This window comes from Oncorhynchus mykiss, chromosome 12 (assembly GCF_013265735.2).
Source record: "Oncorhynchus mykiss isolate Arlee chromosome 12, USDA_OmykA_1.1, whole genome shotgun sequence".
NCBI lineage: Eukaryota > Metazoa > Chordata > Actinopteri > Salmoniformes > Salmonidae > Oncorhynchus > Oncorhynchus mykiss.
Genome location: NC_048576.1, coordinates 5,378,765 through 5,394,289, shown reverse-complemented (window position 1 = coordinate 5,394,289; position 15,525 = coordinate 5,378,765). Strand labels below are relative to the sequence as shown.

Sequence of the window (15,525 nt, the reverse complement as noted above, 5' to 3'; positions counted from 1 at the left end):
TGGTGTAGGTTGGAGACCCCCTGTTGTAGGTTTGAGACCCCTTGGTGTAGGTTGGAGACCCCTGGGAGACCCCTGGTGTAGGTTGGAGACCCCCTGGTGTAGGTTGGAGACCCCTGGGAGACCCCTGGTGTAGGTTAGAGACACCCTGGTGTAGGTTGGAGACCCCCTGGTGTAGATTGGAGACCCCTCGGAGACCCCTGGTGTAGGTTGGAGACCCCCTGGTGTAGGTTGGAGACCCCCTGGTGTAGGTTGGAGACCACCTGGTGTAGGTTGGAGACCCCCTGGTGTAGGTTGGAGACCCCCTGGTGTAGGTTGGAGACCCCCTGTTGTAGGCTGGAGACCCCTTGGTGTAGGTTGGAGACCCCTGGGAGACCCCTGGTGTAGGTTGGAGACACCTGGTGTAGGTTGGAGACCTCTGGTGTAGGTTAGAGACCCCTGGTGTAGATTGGAGACTCCTGGTGTAGGTTAGAGACACCCTGGTGTAGATTGGAGACCCCTGGGAGACCCCTGGTTTAGGTTGGAGACCCCCTGGTGTAGGTTGGAGACCCCTGGGAGACCCCTGGTGTAGGTTAGAGACACCCTGGTGTAGGTTGGAGACCCCCTGGTGTAGATTGGAGACCCTGGGAGACCCCTGGTGTAGGTTGGAGACCCCCTGGTGTAGGTTGGAGACCCCCTGGTGTAGGTTGGAGACCCCTTGGTGTAGGTTGGAGACCCCCTGGTGTAGGTTAGAGACCCCTGGTGTAGGTTAGAGACCCCTGGTGTAGGTTAGAGACCCCTGGTGTAGGTTGGAATCTCCTGGTGTAGGTTGGAGACCCCCTGGTGTAGGTTGGAGACCCCTGGTGTAGGTTGGAGACCCCCTGGTGTAGGTTGGAGACCCCCTGGTGTAGGTTGGAGACCCCCTGTTGTAGGTTAGAGACCCCCTGGTGTAGGTTAGAGACCCCTGGTGTAGGTTAGACACCCCTGGTGTAGGTTGGAGACCCCTGGTGTAGGTTAGAGACCCCTGGGAGACCCCCTGGTGTAGGTTGGAGACCCTTGGTGTAGGTTAGAGACCCCTGGGAGACCCCCTGGTGTAGGTTGGAGACCCTTGGTGTAGGTTGGAGACCCCCAGGTGTAGGTTGGAGAGCCCTGGGAGACCCCTGGTGTAGGTTGGAGACCCCTGGGAGACGCCTGGTGTAGGTTGGAGACCCTTGGTGTAGGTTGGAGACCCCTGGGAGACCCCTGGTGTAGGTTGGAGACCCCTGGTGTAGGTTGGAGACCCCTGGTGTAGGTTAGAGACCCCTGGGAGACCCCTGGTGTAGGTCGTCTAAGGTTTTGTCAAATTAAATAAATGTTTGAGTACTTACTCTCGTCTTTCTGTGAATATGACATCCATACTTTGAGCCTCTCGGTCGTTCTGTGCTTTCAACTACACAAAACACAGCATGCAAACAGTCAGGGTTAGGACTGAAACTAAACGTATTCTATCTCGGAGATAATTCACGTATAAAACCGTTTGCTAAAAATGATCGAATGTAGTCACCATATTGAAGTCATTTATCACTTCCTCCATCTCAGTGTTGGTGTTCAACTTGTCAACTAGCTGAAATTCAACACAAACAAACAGAGGGGTAACAGCAGTGTTTTAGTGCATCCATATCGTCTTCATCAAATAGAACCGTGTGTACCATGTTGTAATCTGCCAGTTGTCCCTGTAGATCTTTCAGTTCACCAGCAAGTCCTTCTGCTCTGCAAGGGGGGTAAAACAACAGGACCATTAGAGACCATCCATTTTAACCTTGGATGATGACAACATGAGAACCAATTGGGGATTAAACAACCACAAAAAAAGGGTGTCTCTGATTTGTCGATACAAAACCACCCGTAGTAGGCCTATTTGTGCATTGTCTATTTCCTATCTGATTACTTTACCTTTTCTCATAGGAGAGGTAAACAGAGTTCTCCTGATTGAAGGTGTCAATCTCCTTCTGCAGTTTGCTGGTCTCCGTTGTCAGTTCGTTGATCTTACTCCTGTTGAGACACACAGAAGACCACGGCACATGACGATACAGTACACAACGCGTGGTTCTATATGTTCTATTCAGGCTTACCTGAGAAGGCCAAGGTAGTAGGATTTATCCAGAATCTGCCTCTGAGGTCCTGGAAAATAAGAGCGAGAGAGAGAGAGAGATCTCATGTCATGACAGACAGATAAGAAAATAATTTGTGTGTGAGACAAGACTTCGATACCAAAAATAATCACATTATAAGGTTGTGTTTTTATATGGAGGTCCTAAACTGTTGTATGTTTATATTTTACCAGAGAGGGAGCGAAGGACATATTTTGGGGACTGTGCCACCCATTAACGTGGACTGATGTCCGAGGAAAGAGATGGCTGGTGAACACAATGAGCGAACAAAACATTAAGAACACCTGCTCTTTCCCATGACATACAGACTGTTCAGGTGAATCCAGGTGAAGGACATCATCCCCAATTGAAGTCACTTGTTAAATCCACTTCAATCAGTGTAGATGAAGGGGAGGAGACGGGGTTAAACAAGGGTTTTTAAGCCTTGAGACATGAGATTGTGTATGTGTGCCATTCAGAGGGTGAACGGGCAAGACAAAAGATTGAAGTGTCTTTGAACGGGTATGGTAGTAGGTGCCAGGGACACCGGTTTGTGTGTCAAGAACTGCAACGTTGCTGGGTTTTTTCCACACTCAACAGTTTCCCGCGTGTATCAAGAATGGTCCACCACCCAAAGGACATCCAGCCAACTTGACACAACTGTGGGAACATATTTTAGTCAACATGGGCCAGCATCCCTGTGGAATTGAGGCTGTTCTGAGGGCAAACGGAGATGCAACACAATATAATGTTTTGTACACTCAGCGTATATAACAGGTGTATAATTTGGGTGAATAACACAGGTTTATAATACGGGTGTATAATTCCGTCTTTCGGATGGGACGTTAAACGGGTGTCCTGACTCTCTGAGGCCATTAAAGATCCCATGGCACTTATGGTAAGAATAGGGGTGTTAACCCCGGTGTCCTGACTCTCTGAGGTCAGTAAAGATCCCATGGCACTTATCGTAAGAGTAGGGGTGTTAACCCCGGTGTCCTGGCTAAATTCCCAATCTGGCCCTCAAACCTCCACAGTCACCTAATAATCCCCAGTTTACAATTGGCTTATTCATCCCCCTCCTCCTCTCCCCTGTAACTATTCCCCAGGTCGTTGCTGCAAATGAGAACGTGTTCTTAGTCAATTTACCTGGTAAAATAACTGATAAATAAATTATAATACGAGTGTATAATACAGGTGAAAATACAAGGCAATAATACGGGTGAAAATACAGGTCAATAATACGGGTGTATAATACGAGTGTATAATACGGGTGTATAATACGGGTGAAAATACAGGTCAATAATGCGGGTGTATAATACGGGTGAAAATACAGGTCAATAATACGGGTGTATAATACGGGTGAAAATACAGGTCAATAATAAGGGTGTATAATACGGGTGTATAATACAGGTCAATAATACGGGTGTATAATGCGGGTGTATAATACGGGTGAAAATACAGGTCAATAATACGGGTGTATAATACGGGTGAAAATACAGGTCAATAATACGGGCCAATAATACGGGTGTATAATGCGGGTGTATAATACGGGTGTATAATACAGGTGAAAATACAGGTCAATAATACGGGTGAATAATATGGGTGTATAATACTGGTCTATAATACGGGTGTATAATACGGGTGAAAATACAGGTCAATAATACGGGTGTATAATACGGGTGAAAATACAGGTCAATAATACGGGTGAATAATATGGGTGTATAATACTGGTCTATAATACGGGTGTATAATACGGGTGAAAATACAGGTCAATAATACGGGTGTATAATACGGATGAAAATACAGGTCAATAATACGGGTGAATAATATGGGTGTATAATACTGGTCTATAATACGGGTGTATAATACAGGATTATAATACGGGTGAATAATATGGGTGTATAATACTGGTCTATAATACGGGTGAATAATCCAGGTCAAAATAACAGGTGAAAAATAAAGGTCAATAATACGGGTGTATAATACAGGATTATAATACGGGTGTATAATATGGGTGTATAATACGGTGTATAATACGGTGTATAATACGGTCTATAATACGGATGTATATTACAGTGTATAATACGGGTGTATAATACAGGATTATAATACGGGTGTATAATATGGGTGAATAATACAGGTGACTAATACGGGTGAAAAATAAAGGTCAATAATATGGGTGTACAATACGGTGTATAAAATGGTGTATAATACAGGTGTATAATATGGGTGTATAATACTGTGTATTATAATACGGGTGAATAATACAGGTCTATAATACAGGTGTATAATACGGGTGTATAATACAGGTGTATAATACGGGTGTATAATACGGGTGTATAATACAGGTGTATAATACGGGTGTATAATACGGGTGTATAATACGGTGTATAATACAGGTGTATAATACGGTGTATAATACAGGTGTATAATACGGTGTATAATACGGTGTATAATACGGTGTATAATACAGGTGTATAATACGGTGTATAATACAGGTGTATAATACGGTGTATAATACAGGTGTATAATACGGTGTATAATACGGTGTATAATACGGTGTATAATACAGGTGTATAATACGGTGTATAATACGGTGTATAATACGGTGTATAATACAGGTGTATAATCTAGGTCAATAATACGGATGGATGTATAATACGGGTTTATAATACAGGTCAATAATATGGGTGTATAATACAGGATTATAATATGGGTGTATAATACAGGATTATAATACGGGTGTATAATATGGGTGAATAATACAGGTTTATAATACGGGTTTATAATACAGGTCAATAATATGGGTGTATAATACGGGTGAATAATACAAGTCAATAATACGGGTTTATAATACAGGTCAATAATATGGGTGTATAATATGGGTGAATAATACAGGTTTATAATATGGGTTTATAATACGGGTCAATAATACGGGTGAAATATAAAGGTCAATAATATGGGTGAATAATACGGGTGAACAACACAGGTGAATAATACAGGTGAATAATACGGGTGTATAATACAGGACTATAATACGGGTGTATAATACAGGATTATAATATGGGTGTATAAAACGGGTGAATAATAAAGGTCAATGATACGGGTTTACAATACAGGTCAATAATACGGGTGTATAATACAGGATTATAATACAGGTGAATAATATAGGATTATAATATGGGTGTATAATACAGGAAAATAATACGGGTGTATAATACAGGACTATAATACGGGTGTATAATACAGGATTATAATATGGGTGTATAAAACGGGTGAATAATAAAGGTCAATGATACGGGTTTACAATACAGGTCAATAATACGGGTGTATAATACAGGATTATAATACAGGTCAATAATACAGGTGTATAATACAGGATTATAATACAGGTGAATAATATAGGATTATAATACAGGTCAATAATACGGGTGTATAATACAGGATTATAATACAGGTCAATAATACGGGTGAATAATACAGGATTATAATACAGGTGAATAATACAGGTGTATAATACGGGTAAATAATAATACTGTACCCTTCATGCCAGTCTTCATGCCGCTCAGGCCCTGCTGGGTGACTGGCCGGTCGGCCACTTTAATTTGAGCAGAGAGAACACCAGGGGTCCCTAGGGCTCCTCCTCTGGTTCCAGGACGCCCAGTACCCGGAACAATCTACACATTACACACAAGACATTATTCAACTAGAAATGTTGCTTAGATTCCACTTTAAAATTAACTAGAGAGGAGCTACAATTTATAAAGGATTTTAAATAGCTAGCATACATCATGTAAGCACTACCTATCTACTTGAAATCATCTCTAAGCACACAGGGTTCTCCCAGGATTTGTTTTAACAAGGTGGTCCTGCTAAGTACAGCGGGGGGAGGGGGAGGCCTGAAGGTGGGCCATGACCCCTCTTGGACTCAGAGATTTAATTTAATTTTGTTAACACCTGTAACTGCCATTTCCTGCAATCTAGAGCAACAAATGGCCTTAAATGATAACGGATGAAGTTTAAATAATGGCGCACGCAGCCAGTCCACAAGGTGGCGCAGCCCACCTCTTACATTCTTTGGGGAGAACCCTGCTACAGTGCCAACGTGAAAGTCTACACACCCCTTGTCACATTTTCCTGCCTTAAATTGAAATCTAAAAAGGATAACTTTTTTCTTCTTCTGATCTTCACAACCTCCTCCACATTTTCAAAGTGAAAGAAAAAGTAGAAAACATTTTCAAAATTAATAAAATATATTTTTTTTTAAATGAAGATGTCTTGAATGTGTACAGTGCCTTGCAAAAGTATTCATCCACCTTGGCGTTTTTCCTATTTTGTTGCATTACAACCTGTAATTTAAATGGATTTTTTATTTGGATTTAATATAACGGACATGCACAAAATAGTCCAAATTGGTGAAGTGAATTTTTTTTTTTTTACTTGTTTAAAAAAAATCAAAAAAAAAATATTTTAAAAAGTAAAGATGGTGGGTGTATATGTATTCACCGCCTTTGATATGAAGCCCCTAAATAAGATCTGGTGCAACCAATTACCTTCAGAAGTCACATAATAAAGTCCACCTGTGTAAATCCTACATGATCTGTCACATGATCTCAGTATATATACATCTGTTCTGAAAGGCCCCAGAGTCTGCAACACCACTAAGCAAGGGGCACCACCAAGCAAGCGGCACTATGAAGACCAAGGAGCTCTCCAAACAGGTCAGGGACAAAGTTGTGGAGAAGTATAGATCAGTTTTGGGGTTATAAAAAAATATCTGAAACTTTGAACATCCCACGGAGCGCCATTAAATACATTATTAAAAAAATGGAAAGAATATGGCACCACAACAAACCTGTCAAGAGAGGGCCGCCCACCAGGCAAGGAGGGCATTAAACAGAGAGGCAACAAAGAGACCAAAGATAACCCTGAAGTAGCTGCAAAGCTCCACAGCTGTGATTGGAGTATCTGTCCATAGGACCACTTTAAGCCGTACACTCCACAGAGCTGGGCTTTACGGAAGAGTGGCCAGAAAAAAAACATTGCTTAAAGAAAAAAATAAGCAAACACGTTTGGTGTTCGCCAAAAGGTGTGTGGGAGACTCCCCAAACATATGGAAGAAAGTACTCTGGTCAGATGAGACTCAAATGTAGCTTTTTGGTCATCAAGGAAAACGCTATGTCTGGCACAAACCCAACACCTCTCATCACCCCGAGAGCACCATCCCCACGGTGAAGCATGGTGGTGGCAGCATCATTGCAGTGGGGATGTTTTTCATCAGCAGGGACTGTGAAACGCTAAATACTGGGAAATTCTTGAGGGAAACCTGTTTCAGTCTTCCAGAGATTTGAGACTGGGGCAGAGGTTCAGCTTCCAGCAGGACAATGAACCTAAGCATACTGCTAAAGCAACACTGGTTTAAGGGGAAACATTTAAATGTCTTGGCATGGCCTAGTCAAAGTCCAGACCTCAATCCAATTGTGAATCTGTGGTATGACTTAAAGATCGCTGTACACCAGCGGAACCCATCCAACTTGAAGGAGCTGGAGCAGTTTTGCCTTGAAGAATGGACGAAAAAATCCCAGTGGCTAGACGTGCCAAGCTTATAGAGTCATACTCCAAGAGACTTGCAGCTGTAATTGCTGCAAAAGGTGGCTCTTCAACATATTGACTTTGGGGGGGTGAATAGTTATGCAAGCTCAAGTTCTGTTTTTTCATATTATTTCTTGTTTGTTTCACGATAAAAAAAATGTGCATCTTCAAAGTGGTAGGTTTACTCAAAGGATGTTGAGTAAATCAAATGAGACAAACCAACCCAAAAATCTATTTTAATTCCAGGTTGTAAGGCAACAAAATAGGAAAAATACCAAAGGGGGTGAATACTTTCGCAATCCACTGTATGTTTTCAAACGAGTCAATACTTGGTGGAAGCACCTTCAGCAGCAATTACTGCTGTAAACTAAATTTAAACTATTCAGACCCTTTACTTAGTACTTTGTTGAAGCACCTTTGGCAGCGATTACAGCTTTGAGTCTTCTTGGGTATGACGCTACAAGCTTGGCACACCTGTATTTGGGGAGTTTCTCCCATTCTTCTCTGTAGATCCTCTCAAGCTATGTCAGGTTGGATAAGGAGCATTGCTACATAGCTATTTTAAGGTCTCTCCAGAGATGTTCAAGTCTGGGCTTCGGCTGGGCCACTCAAGGACATTCAGAGACTTGTCCCAAAGTCACTCCTGCGTTTTCTTGGCTGTGTGCTTAGGGTCGCCCCAGTCTGAGGTCCTGAGCGCTCTGGAGCAGGTTTTTCATCAAGGATCTCTCTGTACTTTGCTCCATTCATCTTTCCCTCGATCCTGACTAGTCACCCAGTCCCTGCCGCTGAAAAACATCCCCACAGCATGGCACTGCCACCACCATGCTTCACCGTAGAGATGGTGCTAGGTTTCCTCCAGACATGACGCTTGGCATTCAGGCCAAAGAGTTCAATCTTGGTTTCATCAGACCAGAGAATCTTGTTTCACATGGTCAGAGTCCTTTAGGTGCCTTTTGACAAACTCCAAGCGGGCTGTCATGTGCCTTTTACAGAAGAGTGGCTTCCGTCTGGCCACTCTACCATAAAGGCTTGCTTGGTGGAGTGCTGCAGAGATGGTTGTCCTTCTGGAAGACTCTCCCATCTTCACATAGGAACTATGGAGCACTGTCAGAGAGACCACCGGGTTCTTGGCCACTCCCTGACCAAGGCCCTTCTCCCCCGATTGTTCAGTTTGGTCGGACGGCCAGCTCTAGGAAGAGTCTTGGTGATTCCAAACTTCTACCATTTAAGAATGATGGAGGCCACCGTGTTCTTGGGGACCTTCAAATGCAACAGAAATATTTTTGGTACCCTTCTCCTGATCCGACACAATCCTGCCTTTGACCTCAGGGCATGGTTTTTGCTCTGACATGCAATGTCAACTGTGGAACCTTATATAGACAGGTGTGTGTCTTTCCAAATCATGTCCAATCAATTTAATTTACCACAGGTGGACTCCAATCAAGTTGTAGAAACATCTCAAGGATGATCCATGGAAACAGGATGCAGCACCTGAGCACCTGAGCTCAATGTCAAGTGTCATTACAATGGGTCTGAATACTTGTACATTTTGAAGAACCTGTTTTCTCTTTGTCAATATGGGGTATTGATGAGGAACATGTTTTCTCTTTGTCAATATGGGGTATTGATGAGGAACCTGTTTTCTCTTTGTCAATATGGGGTATTGATGAGGAACCTGTTTTCTCTTTGTCAATATGGGGTATTGATGAGGAACATGTTTTCTCTTTGTCAATATGGGGTATTGATGAGGAACCTGTTTTCTCTTTGTCAATATGGGGTATTGATGAGGAACCTGTTTTCTCTTTGTCAATATGGGGTATTGATGAGGAACCTGTTTTCTCTTTGTCAATATGGGGTATTGATGAGGAACATGTTTTCTCTTTGTCAATATGGGGTATTGATGAGGAACATGTTTTCTCTTTGTCAATATGGGGTATTGATGAGGAACCTGTTTTCTCTTTGTCAATATGGGGTATTGATGAGGAACCTGTTTTCTCTTTGTCAATATGGGGTATTGATGAGGAACATGTTTTCTCTTTGTCAATATGGGGTATTGATGAGGAACATGTTTTCTCTTTGTCAATATGGGGTATTGATGAGGAACATGTTTTCTCTTTGTCAATATGGGGTATTGATGAGGAACCTGTTTTCTCTTTGTCAATATGGGGTATTGATGAGGAACCTGTTTTCTCTTTGTCAATATGGGGTATTGATGAGGAACATGTTTTCTCTTTGTCAATATGGGGTATTGATGAGGAACCTGTTTTCTCTTTGTCAATATGGGGTATTGATGAGGAACCTGTTTTCTCTTTGTCAATATGGGGTATTGATGAGGAACCTGTTTTCTCTTTGTCAATATGGGGTATTGATGAGGAACATGTTTTCTCTTTGTCAATATGGGGTATTGATGAGGAACCTGTTTTCTCTTTGTCAATATGGGGTATTGATGAGGAACCTGTTTTCTCTTTGTCAATATGGGGTATTGATGAGGAACCTGTTTTCTCTTTGTCAATATGGGGTATTGATGAGGAACCTGTTTTCTCTTTGTCAATATGGGGTATTGATGAGGAACCTGTTTTCTCTTTGTCAATATGGGGTATTGATGAGGAACCTGTTTTCTCTTTGTCAATATGGGGTATTGATGAGGAACATGTTTTCTCTTTGTCAATATGGGGTATTGTGTGTCGTTTGATGAGGAACATGTTTTATTTCATCCCTTTTAGAATAAGGCTGTAATGGGGAAAGTCAAGGGGTCTGAATACTTTACTTATTTTTTATATTTAACTAGGCAAGTCCGTTAAGACGACGCTGGGCCAATTGTGCGCCGCCCTATGGGACACCCAATCACGGATGTGATGCAGCCTGGATTCGAACCAGATACTGCAATGACGCCTCTTGTACTGAGATGCAGTGTCTTAGACCACTGCACCACTCTTGGGGCCCTGAGTGCACAGTAAACCTGTTGGAAAATCAGAAACAATGTTTGAATATTGCGGACCATCAATGATTCTCAACTAAACTCAATAAGCTTGAGAAAATTTGACAACAACAATGGATATATGTTGCCAGTGGTGTTGTCCAGAGTTGGTAGGATCGTATTTTCTGCCAAATGTGCTTGCACCAAGTATTAACTCTGGGGTGTGAAGACATCTTTCTTTCTTTATTTTTATTAAATATTTTCTACTTTTTCATTAACTTTGAAAATGTGGCGCAGGATGTGTAGATCTGTAGGGAAACATTTTCAATTTTAATCCCTTTTTAGATTTAAACCAGCAAAATGGTGTGTGTGTAGACTTTCATTATGAACTGTACTGTATGTCCCATACGCTACAGAAGGTGTGTAAAAGGGTGATGATAGTTAGTCAGGGATCTGCAAGAAAACATCAAAACTGTGACTTGGCTTTACCCCAGTTCCGACCCTAACGGCTGTGGGTGGAGGTCTGATGGCAGTTGGAGGTCTCCCAGTCCCTGGTACAAGAGACCCCCGACTCATCGGTCTACCTGACGGTGGCCTCTGGCTCGCCATCTTTTCACACTGGTTTCTCTCCTCTCCACAAAATCCTGCAGGAGAAAATCAGTCTTTCAACGACAAGCATCTGCCTGGAGTAACGTTGGCAAAGCTAAACTAAACAGAGGCATGGTGCATTTCCGAGCGAAGTACCGTTAGTTAGCTCAGTTACTAATAACGTGTTAGCTAGCTAGGCTAATGTTAGCTGGATGTTGCTAGCTAGTTTGCAAATGAAACCGTTGTCTCTTTTCTCGGGGCAATTTCAATGTAGCTATAATGCATAATATAAGTGTACCAACTTACCTCGTGTTTTGTATAGGTGTCAAACCGCTCAATATGACTTGACTGTGAATTGATTGTTTGTATTTTTGTTGTAGCAAGCAAGCTAGCTAGCAGTACACTTCTTTTGACGTTACCACAGCAACCAACCATTACCGCGAGACTTTGGGGGAAATCTCGGAGAAGTGGAATCCCTCTGCAAAACCCTACCCCTCGTGACCACTGACGTATGACACGTTTACTAACACATCAAAGACATTCTTCTCTAGTCCAGTGGAGGGCGCAACCCGTCTACATTTGTATATCGCCTCTAATTTATGAGGGCGAGGGTTAAAAATACTACTGCGCATGTACGTGCACTATGCTCCGCCATCCAGTGGGGTAATCGTCTTCCTCTTTGGAGAGAACTTCGCCTGCCTGCCTATGCATTGGATTTGACTATATTTGTGTTTCGGTCCTCGGTATGGACTCTCAAAAAGTAAGTGTACCCGGTGTATTAGGAACCGATGACGATTCGGTCGTCAGCTGTGCATGCCGTAATGCTGGCAACATTGTGTACGGCTTTCAAGCTTCACGGTTAGTCGAAGTGATAGTTGTATGTAACGAGACGAGCTTGTTGAGAACAAACATTAGTCCAACATTACGTGATTTTTTTTTGTCATTGTTTATCACCAATATGCGTGATGTTTTAGGGCTGGGAACATGTTCACATTCGTTCTGTTGCTTATTAAGAATCTGTTGACTTGGAAACTAGATATTTTCTGATACCTTCTGATTATTCTCCAATGACTGGTATTCTTCACACGTCTTTCCTGTGACCGGGACAGAGCTCCTCTACACATCAATGATTTGGCACATTTGACATTGATCTTGTTCTTGAATATGATGACACCGGTGTACTTCTGTTAAGTAATTCACTTCCTAATTTCTATTGTGGTTTTGACAGTCACAGTAGGTGTCGAAGTCATTCATGTCATTTATTATACAGCGTTGCCTGTCCTATAGGCCGTTTGTTTGTCTGCCACTTTAGGTCTGACAGTCTGTTACTGTTATTGTAACAAAACCTATCATTATAAAGTCAATATTTGTGCTTACACGTCTTTCGTGGACTTGTCATGTATCTCAGATTGTTACAATATTTTTGAAGTCATCCTGAAAAAATAAACATCAAATTTGTTATGAAATGTCAGACGCATTGCTTTAAGTCTGTTGTCAAGGGCCTATAGCAACAGGATGGTCTTATCGTTTGTCTTTGTTTTCTGTTTGTTATCAGCATAACGAGGGTGTGACTATCAAACAGGAAATGACCTGTATGGCTACCTCTCCTTTCTACCGAAATAAAAGGAGGAAGGAAAGATGTACATGAAAAACTGAGTATAGCCTTTAGCACGTGCTGTCAATCTAAGCTTCTTCTAAGTCTATTACACAGTCAGATGGAGAGAGAGAGGTCACCCCAGTGGCACAGGTCTATTATAACCCTCAGTCAGAGAGGAGAGGTGTGACATCACTCAAGAAGGAAGTGGCACTAGTTGTGAGCCAGCACCTCAGACAGATGGGAAGGCAGACAGACAGACAGTATATTTGCAATCAAATTCTGACTTTACAACATTAATCCATTTTAATTATTATTATTATTGTTTTAAGTAGTTGTCCATCTCCAATAGAAACCATTACAGTTCCATTTGGCTGGGGTTTGAGTTAGTCGTTCATAAAACATTTTTATTTTTGCTAAGTACTAGAGTAGTGTTCAGTAAAGGAACTTCATACAGCCACACGCCTGGAAATTCATTTTAGTTTCAGATTATTATTATTTTTTTAATCAAACCACCTTTCCCTCCTTCCACTTGACTTTTAAAACCAACTCACCATGTTTGAGCTCTGTCATTTTAGGGTCCTACGTTTTGACAGTGTTTTACAGTGGAGTATCCATTGGGCTGAACAGAATGCTACTGAAATAGATACAGGCCTGAGGCCAGCATTGAGTTGACATGTGTTTCCTAGGCAGGGGCCTTTGCTGTGGTTACAGTATCCAGTCCACTACTACTGGTAGTGGCCACAGCTCAAATAGTAGTAGTATTTCTATCCACAGCATAAAATGACTAGTACACTGTTTCTGAGTACTGCAGATCCTGCTCTCTTTTTATTTAGAGCCAATTAGGCGTACATGTCAAACATCCTTTCTCCAAAGGACCTCGTTAGCCTCATAACTTACTCCATGTTGATCTTCCGTAACATTTTTTTCTCAATTTAGGAAAACATTACCACATTTGGGGGGGGGGGGGAGAGTTCCTCCAACTACTATGGGTTCAGGTCAAAAACAGTGCATCTATATATTGAATAAATAGGTTTCCATACCAGACACAGCCCTGGGGAATGTCCACACAGGGTTTTGGTGTGTATCTCTACTGTGAAATAGCTTGTTGAGAGTAGTTTTAAGTCCTGTTAAACCCCTGCCTTTGTAGCTGATGTGTATCTGCTTCTGCTGTAACACTGCTGTTATGTGTAGGCCATACGACCTACTGCTGTTATGTGTAGGCCATACGACCTACTGCTGTTATGTGTAGGCCATACGACCTACTGCTGTTATGTGTAGGCCATACGACCTACTGCTGTTATGTGTAGGCCTACGAGCTTCTGCTGTAACACTGCTGTTATGTGTAGGCCTATGAGCTACTGCTACACCATTGTTATGGAACCTCATGTTCATCTGAGTTAGTTGTTGCCAATTAGCATGGGGTTGTCTATCGGTTATCTATCGGTTGAGTTGGATGGGTAGGCAATAGTCTAAGGTCAACGTTAAGCCTGTCCTTTTCAGAGGGCACAGAGAAGGTCCTACTGTACTGTTCAAACTGTCAAATCCTATCACATCTACATAGTGCCTAGGAGTTAAGGACCGGGGGGGGGGTCTATATTAGTAGGTCAGAAAACATTTGTAGGGTTAGCCGACCTAATGCATTAAGATAATCATCAGTCTGTGGTGTCATGCAACAGCTGTAAATAGAAGTGAAGGCCAATCCTCCAATCTGCCTAATCATGTTGTGTTGCTCAGTAGCATGGTCCCTCGTTCAGCAGGTCGGTCCTTTCCCGTGGGAACCAACAGACATCTGCCTACATTCACATGATATAGAGGAACATACAGAAACACAAACATTTATGTACACTGTCCAAGACAATACACATACACAGTACTGTATCTACACTGAGTGGACAAAACATTAGGAACACCTTCCTAATATTGAGTTGTCCCCCCCCCCATTTTGCCCTCAGAACAGCCTCAATTCGTGGGGACATGGACTCTATGAGGTGTTGAAAGCATTCCACAGGGATGCTGGTCCATGTTGACTCCAATGCTTCCCACGGTTGTGTCAAGTTGGCTGGATGTCCTTTGGGTGGTGGACCATTCTTGATACACGCGGGAAACGGTTGAGCGTGAAAAACCCAGCAACGTTGTAGTTCTTGACACACTCAACCCGGTGTGCCTGGCACCTACTACCATACCCCGTTAAAAGACACTTCAATCTTTTGTCTTGACATTCACCCTCTGAATAGCACACATACACAATCCATGTCTCAAAAATCATTCTTTAACCCGTCTCCTCACCTTCATCTACACTGATTTGAATAAGGTGTTCCTAATGTTTTGTACACTCAGTGTACATTGTATATCTTATTGTACAGTGGAAATCTGATATTAGTTGGATGTGGAAACTGAACTGGGGCAATGGCTCCTTTTTAGAATCAGTGGATTATTTTATATCTATGATTCTGTTTGTCCTGTTCAATGTATAGCCTGGTGTTTTCTGTTTGTCCTGTTTGATGTATAGCCTGGTGTTTTCTGTTTGTCCTGTTCAATGTATAGCCTGGTGTTTTCTGTTTGTCCTGTTTGATGTATAGCCTGGTATTTAGGTGTTTTCTGTTTGTCCTGTTTGATGTATAGCCTGGTGTTTTCTGTTTGTCCTGTTCAATGTATAGCCTGGTGTTTTCTGTTTGTCCTGTTTGATGTATAGCCTGGTGTTTTCTGTTTGTCCTGTTTGATGTATA

The 15,525-nt window shown here is 42.2% G+C and overlaps 2 protein-coding genes across 4 annotated transcripts in view; one reads left to right on the top strand and one right to left on the bottom strand.

Moving 5' to 3' along the window:
- Positions 1–11,665, bottom strand: part of ift74 (intraflagellar transport 74) — a 58,034-nt gene extending 46,369 nt beyond the window's left edge. Inside the window, exons 1-8 of the mRNA XM_036936755.1 lie at positions 11,509–11,665; positions 11,104–11,258; positions 5,647–5,782; positions 2,088–2,136; positions 1,909–2,007; positions 1,665–1,725; positions 1,520–1,579; positions 1,344–1,405 (exon numbers count right to left, since the gene is read on the bottom strand). Coding sequence (XP_036792650.1) covers positions 1,344–1,405; positions 1,520–1,579; positions 1,665–1,725; positions 1,909–2,007; positions 2,088–2,136; positions 5,647–5,782; positions 11,104–11,223 — 587 coding nt within the window. The 5' untranslated portion in view covers positions 11,224–11,258; positions 11,509–11,665. The remainder of the gene's footprint in view (positions 1–1,343; positions 1,406–1,519; positions 1,580–1,664; positions 1,726–1,908; positions 2,008–2,087; positions 2,137–5,646; positions 5,783–11,103; positions 11,259–11,508) is intronic.
- A 147-nt stretch (positions 11,666–11,812) lies between these two features.
- The window catches only part of LOC110536872 (FSD1-like protein), an 89,013-nt gene continuing 85,300 nt past the window's right edge, over positions 11,813–15,525 (top strand). For all 3 annotated transcript variants that reach the window (XM_036936758.1, XM_036936757.1, XM_036936756.1), the window contains exon 1: positions 11,813–11,962. In XM_036936758.1, coding sequence (XP_036792653.1) covers positions 11,948–11,962 — 15 coding nt within the window. In that variant the 5' untranslated portion in view covers positions 11,813–11,947. The remainder of the gene's footprint in view (positions 11,963–15,525) is intronic.